Source organism: Pan troglodytes, chromosome 21 (genome assembly GCF_028858775.2).
Source record: "Pan troglodytes isolate AG18354 chromosome 21, NHGRI_mPanTro3-v2.0_pri, whole genome shotgun sequence".
Lineage (NCBI taxonomy): Eukaryota > Metazoa > Chordata > Mammalia > Primates > Hominidae > Pan > Pan troglodytes.
In genome coordinates this window covers 15,940,698-15,954,373 of record NC_072419.2, presented here as the reverse complement: position 1 = coordinate 15,954,373, position 13,676 = coordinate 15,940,698, and the positions used below count along the sequence as shown (strand labels likewise).

The 13,676-nt window shown below is 40.9% G+C and overlaps 1 protein-coding gene across 11 annotated transcripts in view; it reads right to left on the bottom strand.

Annotated features, from left to right (window-relative positions):
- PLCB4 (phospholipase C beta 4) overlaps nt 1-13,676 on the bottom strand; it is a 210,561-nt gene that overhangs the window by 64,903 nt on the left and 131,982 nt on the right. For 8 of the 11 annotated variants that reach the window (XR_010154028.1, XR_010154029.1, XM_016937435.4 and 5 more), the window contains 5 exons: nt 10,231-10,266; nt 7,504-7,645; nt 6,776-6,860; nt 6,312-6,436; nt 4,401-4,452 (listed from right to left, as the gene is read on the bottom strand). Coding sequence is in view for 9 of the 11 variants with exons in the window: in XM_016937435.4 (XP_016792924.1) it covers nt 4,401-4,452; nt 6,312-6,436; nt 6,776-6,860; nt 7,504-7,645; nt 10,231-10,266 (440 nt within the window). In the remaining 2 variants the exon portion in view is untranslated. The remainder of the gene's footprint in view (nt 1-4,400; nt 4,453-6,311; nt 6,437-6,775; nt 6,861-7,503; nt 7,646-10,230; nt 10,267-13,676) is intronic. The other 3 variants (XM_016937432.4, XM_016937433.4, XM_016937434.4) reach the window with 1 other exon arrangement.

The following is a 13,676-nucleotide window of genomic DNA, read 5'->3' as shown; positions in this document are numbered from 1 at the left end:
CTAACCAGGTGGGTGGATAGGAGCACCAAGAATGAGAAAATGGGGTCATAAGGAAATGCATCCTATTTCATCATACCTAAGATGCCATCAGTTGTCCAACATGCCATTATTTTATTCAGCTGCAAGAAAGCAAAATGGCTGCTGATGATAACTGCAAGTTGCTATGCTATACAGTATCCCCCTTTATTTGCAATTTTGCTTTCTGAGGCTTCAGCTACCCCTGGTCAACTCTGTTCCAAAAATATTAAAATAGAACCTAATGTAAAAGTTGGAAAATAAAAATTTGAAATAAAAAATCTATTTTAAAAGATAGAAAACCCAATAGGAAAATGAGTAGAAGTTCTTCACAAAACAGAATATCCAAATAGCCAATAAACATAAAAAAGAGAAAAAATTAAGATATTTTGAGACCACATTCACATAACTTTTATTACACTATATTGTTATAACTGTTCCATTATTAGTTATTGATGTTAATCTCTTACTATGCCTAATTTATAAATTAAACTTTATCACAGGCATGCAATGTGTAGAACCACAATATATATAATACATGTTGGGTTTGGTGGTTTCAGGCATCCACTGGGGTTCTTAGAACGTACGGCCTGTGGGCAAGGGAGAAATGCTGTATAAAAAACAGCCTCTGAATCATAAAATGTCATACCATTTTGATATCAATCACTCACTTTCCTATGAAAGTCTAAAAAGATTTTAGATATTAATTTACACTATTTTGTTTCATTTGCAATTAGGGAAATGTCTTCCATTTTTCCATCTTCAAAAACGAGACTGTTAAAAGCACTGCTCACTTTCCTGGTAACATTCACACTTATTGGGCCCAGTGGTGCGCCCTCCCACAAGATCAGCCAGGGAGCACAGAGGGTTTTCCCAGGAGGGTATCTGACGTTTTGCTACAGTTGCTAGATCCTGGGGGTGTTTGTGTACTTTGCACACTGATGTTCTATATAAAACAGGGATTCTTTGCCTCCACAGGCCTAAAGGGCACAGAATGCCTCTTTAAGAAATGCAGTCCTCAGACTCAGCCCAAAGGGGCAGTTTTTAAAAGTCTTTGCAGGTGGGTGGGAGAACCACAAGGGTGACACGGTGAGAACCATGCAGTGCCCGAGCACCAGTGACAGGAGCTCCTGTGCAGCACTGGGCCCCACATCTACCATCGCCATGGAACACAGAGGCATGCAGGTGACGGCAATTTCTTCTCTTTTCCCTGCCACTGACAGCCTTTGCCACCAGCTGGGTGTATGGGAAGGGGAATTAGGAGATTACAGAGTCAACAGCATCACTGATACTTTATCAAGCTGGGCTGCCCCACTGCACAGGCTATTTTTCAGCCTTTCTGGTGAGGTGTATGCTTTCAGTCACATAGCGTCCAACACATCAGCACAGAATTCAGGCTAAAGTAGCAACAGTATCCTTTTCTGTGAAGGTATTTTAAAATAAATGAACGCATTTACAAATGACCAGTGAGGTCAGGCATAGTAGCTCATGCCTGTAATCCCAGCACTTTGGGAGGCCAAGGCAGGCAGATTGCCTGAGCTCAAGAGTTCGAGACCAGTCTGGGCAACATGGTGAAACCCCATCTGTACAAATAAAAAAACTAGCCATGTGTGGTGGTGGGCACCCCTAGCTACTTGAGGGGTGGAGGAGGGAGGATGGATTGAGCCCAGGATGTCAAGGCCTCAATGAGCCACGTTTGCACCACTGCACTTGAGCCTGGGTGACAGAGCGAAACCCTGTCTTAAGAAAAAATAAATAACGGTGGAGAGAGTGAGACACTGCACGTGCTAATAATGGCTAAGCAGAAATTCTAGGAAAAACAAACAACATAGGATTGTCAGGACTTTTTTTTTTTTTTTTTTTTTTTTTTTGAGATGGAGTCTTGCTCTGTCACCCAGGCTGGAGTGCAGTGGCACGATCTTGGCTCACTGTAAGCTCTGCCTCCCAGGTTCATGACATTCTCCTGCCTCAGCCTCCCAAGTAGCTGGGACTACAGGCGCCCGCCACCATGCCCGGCTAATTTTTTGTATTTTTAGTAGAGACAGGATTTCGCCGTGTTAGCCAGGATGGTCTCGATCTCCTAACCTTGTGATCTGCCCGCCTCAGCCTCCCAAAGTGCTGGGATTACAGGTGTGAGCCACTGGGCCGAGCCGTCAGGATTTTTTTATACAGAAACAATACTCCCTGCATCAGGCCAGGCTGCCAGGATTCCTCATGGCATGTTAGACAGCTGATGGCATCTTAGGTGTGATCGCTGAGGTGGGCGAGGAAAGTGCTTCAAGCATCACCCGGCCACTGCAAGTTTTCAGAAGTGAGCACAGCCATGCCCAACAGGTCCTGTAAGAGCCAGGAGTGCCGAGGCTGACTCCTTGGCGTCCTTAAAGGACAACTGAACAGAGCACTCATTGAATTTTGCAATGTCTGTGTGTGTGATTGATCACAAGGCCTTAAGCTTTTCTTAAATCTCACTTTTGCACAGAAATGTGCAGTTCCTGAAGTACTTTCGTACACTCATTCAACCTGACTGAGCTGTCGTAAACTATTAAAGAAAAAAATGTACACAAACACTTGTTAAACATGGTAAAGTGGACTTTATTCAAAGGGGTAGGGAGCCATGGTGATAGGTATAAGGGCTCAACCCTTACCCCAACAAGCATACATGGAGATTTAGAACCATGGAGTAAGGTGAGCGCCAGCAGATGGAAAACTACTATGAGGAAACATCAAGGATAAGGATTTCTGGCCAAACTGACTTGATAGGATTATTGCTGAAGGCCGGCCAAGGTGACAGGATATCCAGGGTGGTCAGATACCAAGGGCTGGGGATTTTCACTAAACTGAACTAGCACGATTCTTGCTCAGACTGGATTCTACAGCGACTGAGAGGGAAGCCCAAAGGTGGGTCTCATCAGAAAGGACTCGGTTTTTGTCAAAGGACAGTCTTTTTCAGTTCCCTGTTTTGTTCTAGAAAAAAGACATTTTTTTTCCTTTGAGTACAGCAAACCCTGTGCGACAGGTGTCACCGTCTCCATTTGATCAAGCAGAGAAGGGAGGCTCTGGGTGTAACACACCTGCTCTAGGCAATACAGCAAGAACCAGGAGCAGCTGGGAGCTGAGCTCAAACCCTGGTCTTTAGACTCCCAGCCTAGGGCTTTTACTCACAGTCCAGGGCTGAACCCCTGGGGCTTGATGCCTCGGCCCACTCCTTGGGAGAGGAGGAGATCTACGAAGCAATTTATGCGCAAAATCTCCTGGCTTGGAACACTTGGCATTAAATAACGAAATTGCTTTCACGAAATTCTGAAATATGAATTCAGATCTTTCTCTTCCCAGCTACACAATTAATTTTCTTCCAAAGCACACAGCAGAGGAAAATGTAGGGCATGCTCCAGGTACGTAAGTGGTGGGTGATTTGGGGAATAGCATGGTCACTGTGTTTGCAGCCACATTGGCAGAGAACCATTCACCAGGCTGGCAGAGGGAGGCAGAGTGCATGCTGAAAAGTCATTCCTAACTCACAACCGCTGAAAAATGTTATCTTGACTGGCAGTGTTCAGTGATAAAAAGATATCCAATCAGGTGAGCCACCATGAAGAAATTCCTAATAGCATCATTATGACGGGATAGTTTTCCACTGGATTCCTCTAGAGGCCTTTGGGCAGTGGTCTGGAGTTATTAATATTTACTTGTTTGGGGACAGATGCACGAGGCTGAGGTGGGGTGAGGGGATGACCACATAGTTTTTTTTTTTTATCTCAAGAGAATTCTAATTTTATATTTTCATTTAACCTTTCAGTGTTTCTGTAGAATTAACATTTCCTATTTCACTTCTTGGTTCACAGTTTTCAAGAGTGCTATTTAAGGAAACTAGGACAATATTCACAGCATTATTCTTTGATAACTGCTACTTACAAGACACAAAAAAGAATCAGTAGAGGACAAAGGTTTATTCCCAACTGAATGAAATTCAGCTCGACACCTACAACTTCATTACATATGAAATTAACTTCATTATTTGAATTGTCCTAGGTAAAATGCATATATTTAAGGCCTACATCTCCAGTTAATGTCCAAGTGTGCAGGGATTATTACCTGTCCCAGACATAAAATCCTCCGCTATGGATTTTAAAGTGAGAGGATTAAACTGTAGGATATGTATGAACTGCTTCACTTGTGATTTAAAAAACCCAAAACCTGCTTAGTGAAATGGGGTAGATGAAGAATGTATATGTGCAAATATTCTCTAGGTATTTCATTTCTTTCTATTCCATCCCTCAAACCCAGCTTAAATTCTGTAGCCCCTAATTGAAAATGACATGGCTTCATTAGAGCTGTAGTATGGAGTTCTCAATCTAGGTGAAAACAGTTTAAATCATATTACTCACCCGCACGATCCATTATACTCAAATTTTCCCTGATTCAATTGCATCGCTAAATCTGTCAAGAGACAAAAATAATTTAGCATCTTGTCTTCCTAGACAAAAAAGACCCTGATGGGGTGATTTTAAACAATAGGTATCAGATTCCTCCTAGGCCCACAGGTCCCTCTTCAATACTACAAGGTTCTGCTTGGTCTATTTAAGGCATACTCTCTTCCATGTTGAATTGACCTCATGTTTCATTTAAATTAAACATAAAATGTGTTTTCATAAAGATCATGCTAAAGGTCACTTTTAAAACTGGATTCAATATAGGAGTCACACCATTGTTTGATGAGTATTGAGAGTAGAGATATCCAACCTGCTACAGTGGGAGAGGATGGGTCTCAGGATCCCTGGGCAGAGGAACCCTGGAGATACCCGGGAGGGTGAATATGAAACTTGATTTAAAAGACTGGAAAACGAACTAGGTAAGTATCACATAAAACTTGGTGGCATGCTTCCAGGATGGGAGGCAGGGGGAATTACTCTAGTGGGGTCTACACTGGCAGCACATGGCTTTTGACTTCTGTCTTGCAAGTGAATAAAATTTTTTCTTTCTTCCCATCCGCAAAAGAAATGGGTAAACTGATGGATATTTTTTCCTCTTCAAAATGTTGTGTTTAAACCTAATATTACAGAATAAAACATAAGCTGGGCTAGCCATTTAATCCATATTATGGACTCACTGACAACTGAGAACACAAGTTGGGCTTTTTTAAGTAAGTGAAGTCATCAGAGCCTTGTTACTGGGCCCCAGCTAGAAACACTCAGGATTGTATTGGTAGCTATCACGTCACAGTCTAACCTAGCAAGCACTGTGGGGACCCCATGCAGAATGGCGACTCTGGTAGGAGGAGCTTCCCGTCACTGGGGAGGCTCCTTCAAGGCCTGAGAAGCACAGTCAGCTCACACTCATGCCAAAGGAATGAAAGTCAAAGGATCTTCCACTCAATCCACATAGCAGGGAACAAGGGGACAGGGATTCTTAAAATACAAAATAGATTTTAAAAAATCCTCAAATTGGGAAGCATGGGCAGTTCTCTTAATGGCAAAGAGTTGAAGGAAAAAAGAGCTTTCTGGTTTTGTTTTATTTTACCAGTTGTAAGAACCATGCTGTAGAATTGACCATCTACAGTGAAGAGGGTTTGTGGCATATTTCTATCTATTCTATTTCTATTTTGCTACCTCTAGTCTTGATACTGTGATCCTAGGCTCTTAAGCAAACCTCAAAAATTTTAAAAATGTGTTTATCAATTATAAAAATTTACTCTTTTCCTTCCAGAAAAAAAAAGTCATTATATATTGGAAACCTGACTTTGAGTACACTTTGGAGGACCAAGTTATAGATTAGTACCTCTTCAAATATGTAACTCCTTATATACCATTTTAGTGGCATTTACTCCAAAATATTCTGTATTTGTTTAGTGAAGTGCCCCTGCATCAGTCATATTTGCTGAATGTTCACAGTGGTCAGGGTGTTTGCCAAAGGAGAAATGAGTCGCTGTTACTGTACAAAGATACTCAAATTCTTTTCATTTAATTCTGCCTCTGGAAACAAAGATAACAACTTTGATCCAAAAGGAAGAAAAATGAGAAATATTTTGGAATATGGGATAATGGTTAGCAGGAATAGTCATGGCATTTATGAAAGGAATTAAATTCCAATCACAACACATTATCTTCTACCATTGTTTGCTCTATTTTGGGTTTTTTTTTTTTTTTGATTTCTCACCATTATATAAATCCAATAACACATTGCTTTGCCATATGTCTGCTTCCTTTAAAAAATGCCCACAGCCAACTGATGGGAAGTGCTGGCACCATCCTGTCAAAGCGTTCTCATGGAATTTGGGGTCACTGGACATCAGCTCCTACCTGGGGTTTGATAGTTCAGCGAAACCATCTGGCAGCCAGCGTTCCAGAAAATCTGAGGCATGTAATTACTGGAATCGACTCGGCCTCCCTTGGGGTAAATGCGACTCATTTGCCGTTTGTTATAACTGTAACTTATTAAGGAAAACAGAAAAAAAGAGTCCTACAGCAGAGAAAAATAAACAACAAAGAGCTAAAACAACAAAGGTCTAGGCCAACAATGACAAACAAGTAGACAGCACAGAGCAGATTTCACATTTACAAATGATGCTTAAGATCACAGTTCACTGTGTGGATTATAAAAACAATTTTCATTTGGGCAGATTGTCACAGCTGCCATGGTCTTTCCCACATATCATTTTATTAACTCCACGACCAGAATGAGATGTTAGCCATTTATCTATTTCAGAGGCTCTTGCCAAACCAACGTGAGTCAACCACTCATTCCACTTGATACATAAGGATACTTGACAAATTCAATTGCATGTGTCTTCAAGTAGCCAAGACCGACTGATTCATTAAAAGACGACATGTTATAATGAATATTGCGTTCTGTAAAAGAAAAGCAAAGATGGATTCAGGAACTCTGCCATCAAACCCTCACCGAAAAACAGCAATAAATAAATGCAATTACACCCTGAATCATGAGGCCTTGGAGGCTAATGCTACATTATCATGTCAGTAGCTCCTACTTTCATTGACATCCTGTGGATGGAGACATCTGTCTTTAAAAAAAAAAAAAATAAGTGCTGAATTAAATTGGGAGTCATTAAAGAAATTACATGTACCCCAATTGCCACAGCCACCACCGAAATATGAATTTTTGATGATAATGATGATTACGATGGCTTCTCTAGCCCAGAAATGAAGTTTTTAAATACTTCTTATGTTTTTTTGAAAACCAGCTTTTGATTAAAAGGAGTCTTGTGAATGCACTTGGGAACAGAAGAAGCTACATGCCCAGCACTAACAAATCCATAGTCTCTCATCGCCACCTTGTGGTTGAAGTCGTGAATGACAATGTAATGTCACCACATACCAAGGTGGTTTCTATGGTCTGTGAAACAAAAATAAGGTGAGGTGGAACAGCCCCCATGCCCACAAAGAAAAATGGCAACAAATTAGATAAAACCTCATCAGCACCATAAAAGAAAATCAAGCAAAAAAGGCGACTGCATTTAACCTTTGATGTTACCTTCTGCCACATGGAAACCTTGAAACTTTACAGGCTGGGCGTAGTTGATCATTGTGGACAAATATGGATGGATATTAGTGGTAGCACCTACATATTTATAAGATGCCATCCACGCCTGCTCATCTTCTACAGTGACCAGGCCCTACAAGCACAAGGAAGAAAACATATAAGTTGATTACTTCAGTAGGACCCACGGATACGTGCTGCAGATTTCCTTAATAAAGATAATTGCACACACACAAACTGAAAGGTAAAGACTTTTTCTTCCTCAATTATACTAAAGGATACTTTAAGAAGTTAGTGCCTATTGTAGCTCTGAATAATGCAAAAGGAGGTAATCATAAAATATTAAGCTTATCTTACATTTGTAGGACATTTTTAGATTTTTAAGGGACTTTAAAATATTCAAGAAATTACTGGCCGGGAACAGTGGCTCACGCCTTTAATCCAGCACTTTGGGAGGCCAGGAGTTCAAGACAAACCTGGCGAATATGGCAAAACCCCATCTCTACTAAAAATGCCAAAAATTAGCTGGGTGTGGTGGCGTGAGCCTGTAATTCCAGCTACTTGGGAGGCTGAGGCAGGAGAATTGCTTGAACCCAGGAGGCAGAGGTTGAGGTGAGCTGAGATTGTGCCACTGCACTCCAGACCAGGCAACAGAGCAAGACTCCATCTCAAAAAAAAAAAAAAAAAAAAATGACTATATTGGACCTCACAGCAATGCTATGAAATAGATATAGCATCATATTTTTACAAATTGAGGTACAACATCAAAAATAGTGACTCTCGAACATTAGCGTGCATCAGAATCACCTGGAAGACTTTTTAAACTAGAACAGATTCCTGGGCCCCACACTCAGAGTTTCTGTTGAAGTGAGTCTGCAGTGAGGCCAGTCATTGCTGTAACTAGTTCCCAGGTGCTAATGATGCTGCCTCTTTGGGGACTATGTTTCACTGTAGCACTCTAGAATGCAAGCCACATACATACGTGGTTTATAGTATTTAAAAAGCACTTAATCTTAAAAGTAACCTAATAACTTGCTGCATAGGACATATTGAAATTGCATTACTCTGCATACAGAAAAAAGAAAACAAATTAGTTTATTTATTGATAGAAAAAACAACAACAAAACCAACAACAAAAATAATACCTTCAAAAGTGATCAATATTTTTGCTGAGAACTTTGCAAAGCTAAATTTCCTGCATAAAGTGAATCTAGTTGGATAAATTGCTTAGTTGGATGATGTAATCCATGAGTTAAAAAATGGTCAGATGCTGGGCGTGGTGGCTCACGCCTGTAATCCCAGCACTTTGGAAGGCCGAGGCGGGTGGATCATGAGGTCAGGAGATCGAGACCATCCTGGTGAACACTGTGAAACCCCATCTCTATTAAAAATACAAAAAAATTAGCTGGGCGTGGTGGCGGGCACCTGTAGTCCCAGCTACCGGGAGGCTGAGGCAGGAGAATGGCGAATGGCGTGAACCCGGGGGGCAGAGCTTTCAGTGAGCGGAGATCACGCCACTGCACTCCAGCCTGGGCAACAGAGTGAGACTCGATCTCAAAAAAAAAAAAAAAAAAAAAAAGGTCAATTTGTTTGTCTTAACTGATGACTTAACAATCTGAGCATTCTAAATTATCAAACTGATTTCACCAATAAAAGCCTGAAACAATAATCAAGTAATGTAATTTGGTTTTGTTTTTGTTTTTATCATTTTCTTAATGTGTCCTCCTTCTCCCCCACCAAACAACGGCCATGTCCGTTCCTTCCATGTGTGTTTAATAATAATAAATACCACCAGTGCTATGTGCTGGGCACCAGGATGAGTTCTTGCACACACAGTCTCATTACTGTCTGTGATGTGTAGTGGGGATTAGAGTCCTACCCACTGACCACATGAGAAGATTGATGCCTTGAGAATTAAAATAACTTAGCTAATAAATGACAATGACCAAATGTCAATCTGTATACTGTTGACTCAAATTATGAATTATGAAATTCTATAACAAGAGAGTAATGTACTCACAAATATTTTGGGACAGGCCTGTGACCATATTTATTCATAATTCTTTCAAGTTTAATATTTAGAGGGTGAGAAGATACGATCTCAACTTCAAATAGGATAGGACCTCACAGGCAGCAAGGCAGTATTTTCCGAACCTCTGAAGTATGAGAATGAAGTTATTAGGCAAACTTCTGCCTGTGGCTGTCAGTCTCACTGTTGTAGGATAAACCATAAATACTTACTAAATAAAACCACTGTGATCACTTGAAGAACTTTGAAGAGGATGAAAGAAAGTGAAAATGTAACTTTACCTTTCCTACAATAAGGCCAATAGCTAATAACATCAAATAATACTCCTAGAAGTTATGCAGTGTAAAATTAATCAGTGATCTTCCAGAATGTCAATGTAGTGGGAACTAAGATCATCCTTTCTATTATGCTATAATATGGATTTGATGACCTATTCGCTCATTTTTATTTTCAAATTCAATATGCTGATGATCATGTAGTTCCACTGCAGGAATGAAATCTCTAATTCCAGTGAAGAAAATGCCTTACTGCATTAAATACCTACTTTTAGAAAATCATCTTACTCATCTGCCCTAGTTTTGTGATTTTTATCAGGATTTAATCATTTTTTCACCACAACTGATTCCCTCCTTTGAAGATTTTTTAAATTAGATGCATCTGATTTAAAATGTGCAAGGGAATTATTTTGTTACCTTTTTGTTGTTTTCATGTTCAAGGTCATCTGAAGCCTAATTAGAGAAAGGAAATAATTTGTTTACTTCTCTAAAGGGCAAAATTCCAAATTTATTAGCCATACATACATAGATATTTAAATAAGTGTAGGTAAACTTGTTATTCTATTTATTTGCTAAGGTGGGACATTACTGATGACAAAAAGCCATGGATGGCCTCACTGTTTTATGCACCAGAAGGACTAATCTTAATGCTCTTTCCCTCCTTCGTGGACAGTCTTTACCTACTTAGATGTTTTATTATAATTATTTAATTAGCGCTTTAGTCATGGGGCTTAGGAAAAGCAGCATGAATGGTCACTCTTGAGTAACTCAGCATTCATGTCTGGGTATTTGTTATGGACTGTTTGCTGGTGCAGCCCCCCATACTGTCCCCAGTTCATATACTGAAACCTTAATTCTCATGTGATGGCATTTGAAGATGGGGCCTTTGGGAGGTAATTTGGTCATGAGGGCCAAGCCAAGAGAGAGCTTGCCTCCTTATTCTCTGTCCACCACATGAGGACATAAATACGAAGAAGGCCCCCCTCATTAGGAACTGATTGCGTGGAACCTTGATCTTAGACTTCTTAGACTCTAGAATGGTGACAAATAGTTTTTAGTTGTTTAAGCCAATGGTATTTTTGTGATAGCAGCACCAACTGACTAAGACACTAAGACAATATTGATGAAGGCTTTAGCAACTTTTTTTTTGAGACAGAGTCTTGCTCTGTTGCCCAGGCTGGAGTGCAGTGGCACAATCTTGGCTCACTGCAACCTCCGCCTTTTGGGTTCAAGCAGTTCTCCTGCCTCAGCTTCCTGAGTAGCTGGGATTACAGGTGCGTACCATGGCGCCTGGCTAATTTTTGTATTAAAACAATACTCTTGAGTCTTAATAGACGTTCAATATTCTCAGAGTAGTCACAATTCCCTATATCAGAAAAGATAGGGTGTAAAGGCAATATTCCTTTGGCTTTGCTCATCAGACAAATACTCTCCCCTCTTCCTATCACCAAATGTATCTGCCTACCTGCATCTTCATCCATTGTCTTCACTAATCAGGTGTTCCTGCTCCTGTGAAGGGCCACACCTTTGCACCACAGCAATCCCACCCTCCTCCACCTCCTCAAGGAATTCCAGGCAGTTATCCCCTCTCTTTCCTGCAAAACTAAGCTCTTCCTCTCTACTGCACCACTTCCAAGTTTGCAAACACACTCCAGATTCATTCGTCCGAAAAAGAAAACACTCCCTTGGCTCCTCAGGTGCCCTTGGCCACCAGTCCATTTCTTGCTCCCCTTCACATCAAAACTTCTCAAAAGCATAGTCTCTAGTCATTCATATCTGTGTGATCCAGTGTCACCACCCTGCCTGGCACTCCACTGAAATGTCTCTTTAAGGTTGCCAATGACCTCCATGCTAACAACCCAAAGGACACTCTTGAGTCTTCTTACTTAATCAGTCAGTAGCATTTGTTAAATTAAGTTTAGCCTAAAGGTGTCTCTTTACCTATTCTAAAGGTTTCTTCATAAACTTTCACATAGTAAACTGTAGACTGAATGGGTGTGTAAACAGACTGGAACCTACTCATGCGCCAATCACTGAGTTTCAGCCAATCAAAGGTGGCCAACTATTCAACCTCTCTTCAAATAAGGCAAATAAGCCTGTAACCAATCCAGCTGCTTCTGTACCTCACTTCTGTTTTCTGTAGGTCACTTTCCTTTTTCTGCCAAAAAATCTTCCACCACATGGCTGCACTGGAGTTTCTCTGAACCTCTTCTGGTTTGGGTCCTGCCCAATTTGGGAATTGTTTTTTTTTGCTCAACTAAACTCTGTTAAATTTAATTTGTCTAAGATTTTTAACATATTCTACAGTCAACCACTCAGTCCTTCTGTTAACACTGTTCTCTTTCCTGGTTTTCTTGGTGTCACTGCCTAATTTCCCTCCTACTTCTCTAGCCATACCTTGCTCTTCTTTTCTGGCTCCACTTTTAACTAGGGCTCCACTTGGGCCTTCTTTTCCACCTTCCCCTGTGAATCATCTCAGTATTTCCATTGTTTCAAATACGATCTTTTGAACTCCCAACTTGTATCTCTAGCTCAACCTGTCTTCTATATACGCGTGATAATGACGCCAGTGATCATGAGGATAATGACAATGATAAAGATGAAAAGGATGATAATATACCAGCAACTAATACCTTTACAGGAGTTACCATGTGCCAGGCACCACGCTAAGCTCTTGACATGTCACAAACCATCCACTCTTCACAGTGACCCCATGAAATAGGTGTTATCGTCTTCACTTTGCAGATGAGGAAACTAAGGTACACAGAGGTTAAGTAACTTACCCAAAGTTAGACAGTTAGGAAATGAACCCAGAGAAAGAGTCAGATGGCAATGCTATATGAACACCTCCCCTTGAATACTTCACAGGCATCTCAAATAGTCATCCCATTTGAAACTCCTGAATTCTTTCTCTTTCGGTCTTCCCCATGCCAGTAAATGGTACCATCACCTACCCAGTTCCTCAAACAAGGACACTAGAGGGTCATCTCACTTCTTTCTCTCTCATTCCCACATTCCATCCATCAGTAGGCTGTCCCATTTCTCAACATGTCTTGAAGCCACTCAGTCCTCTCTGATGCATTGTCTGGTTTGACCATCGGGGACTCTCATCTGGCCTAGAGCAGCAGCCTGTCCTCACTGCTTTTCCTGCTTCCACTCCTGTTTCCTCCTAAACTAGTCTCCATATGGCAACCACAGCAATCTTCTAAAACTTGAATCAGGCTACACTGCCCCCTTCTCTAAACTTTTTCAGTAGTGTCACATTTCACTGAATATTTGAATTTCTCATAATGGCCTCCAAAATCCTACATCACCCAGTTCCCACCTACCTGCCTCATCTCATCTTGTCTCACTCCACCCTCACTCAAGCCACTCTACTCACAGCCCTTGCTGTTGTTACTGTGGTCCCTCCGCATGGAAAGTGATTCCTCTATCTCTGTGCATGGCCAATTCCTCTTGACCCTTTGCGTTCTGGTTTCCTTATTCTTTCTACTTCATTATTCTTCAGCATTCGTGTTTATGTTCATAATTGCACTTACCGTAAGTTGTAATTATATAGTTATTTGACTACTTGCTTGTTTGCTGTTTCCGATCCCTTTCCCTAAAATACAGGGGGCCATGAGCTGCCTAAGGGCAGAAGGCAAGTGTGTTTTACACTTTTAGGTCATTATGGCCTAGACTATGCCTGATAAAAGGTAAGTATATGAATAACTATTTTCCTTGGCTGAATATCTGGAAACATTTTTATGCTTACTGTACTTTAGGGGGAAGGTATATAATTAGCAGGACTAGTTCTCAAATGAGGGCTAGACTCGGGATGTTCAGGGGTCATTTTCCTGATGAATTCAAGATTAAACCTTACC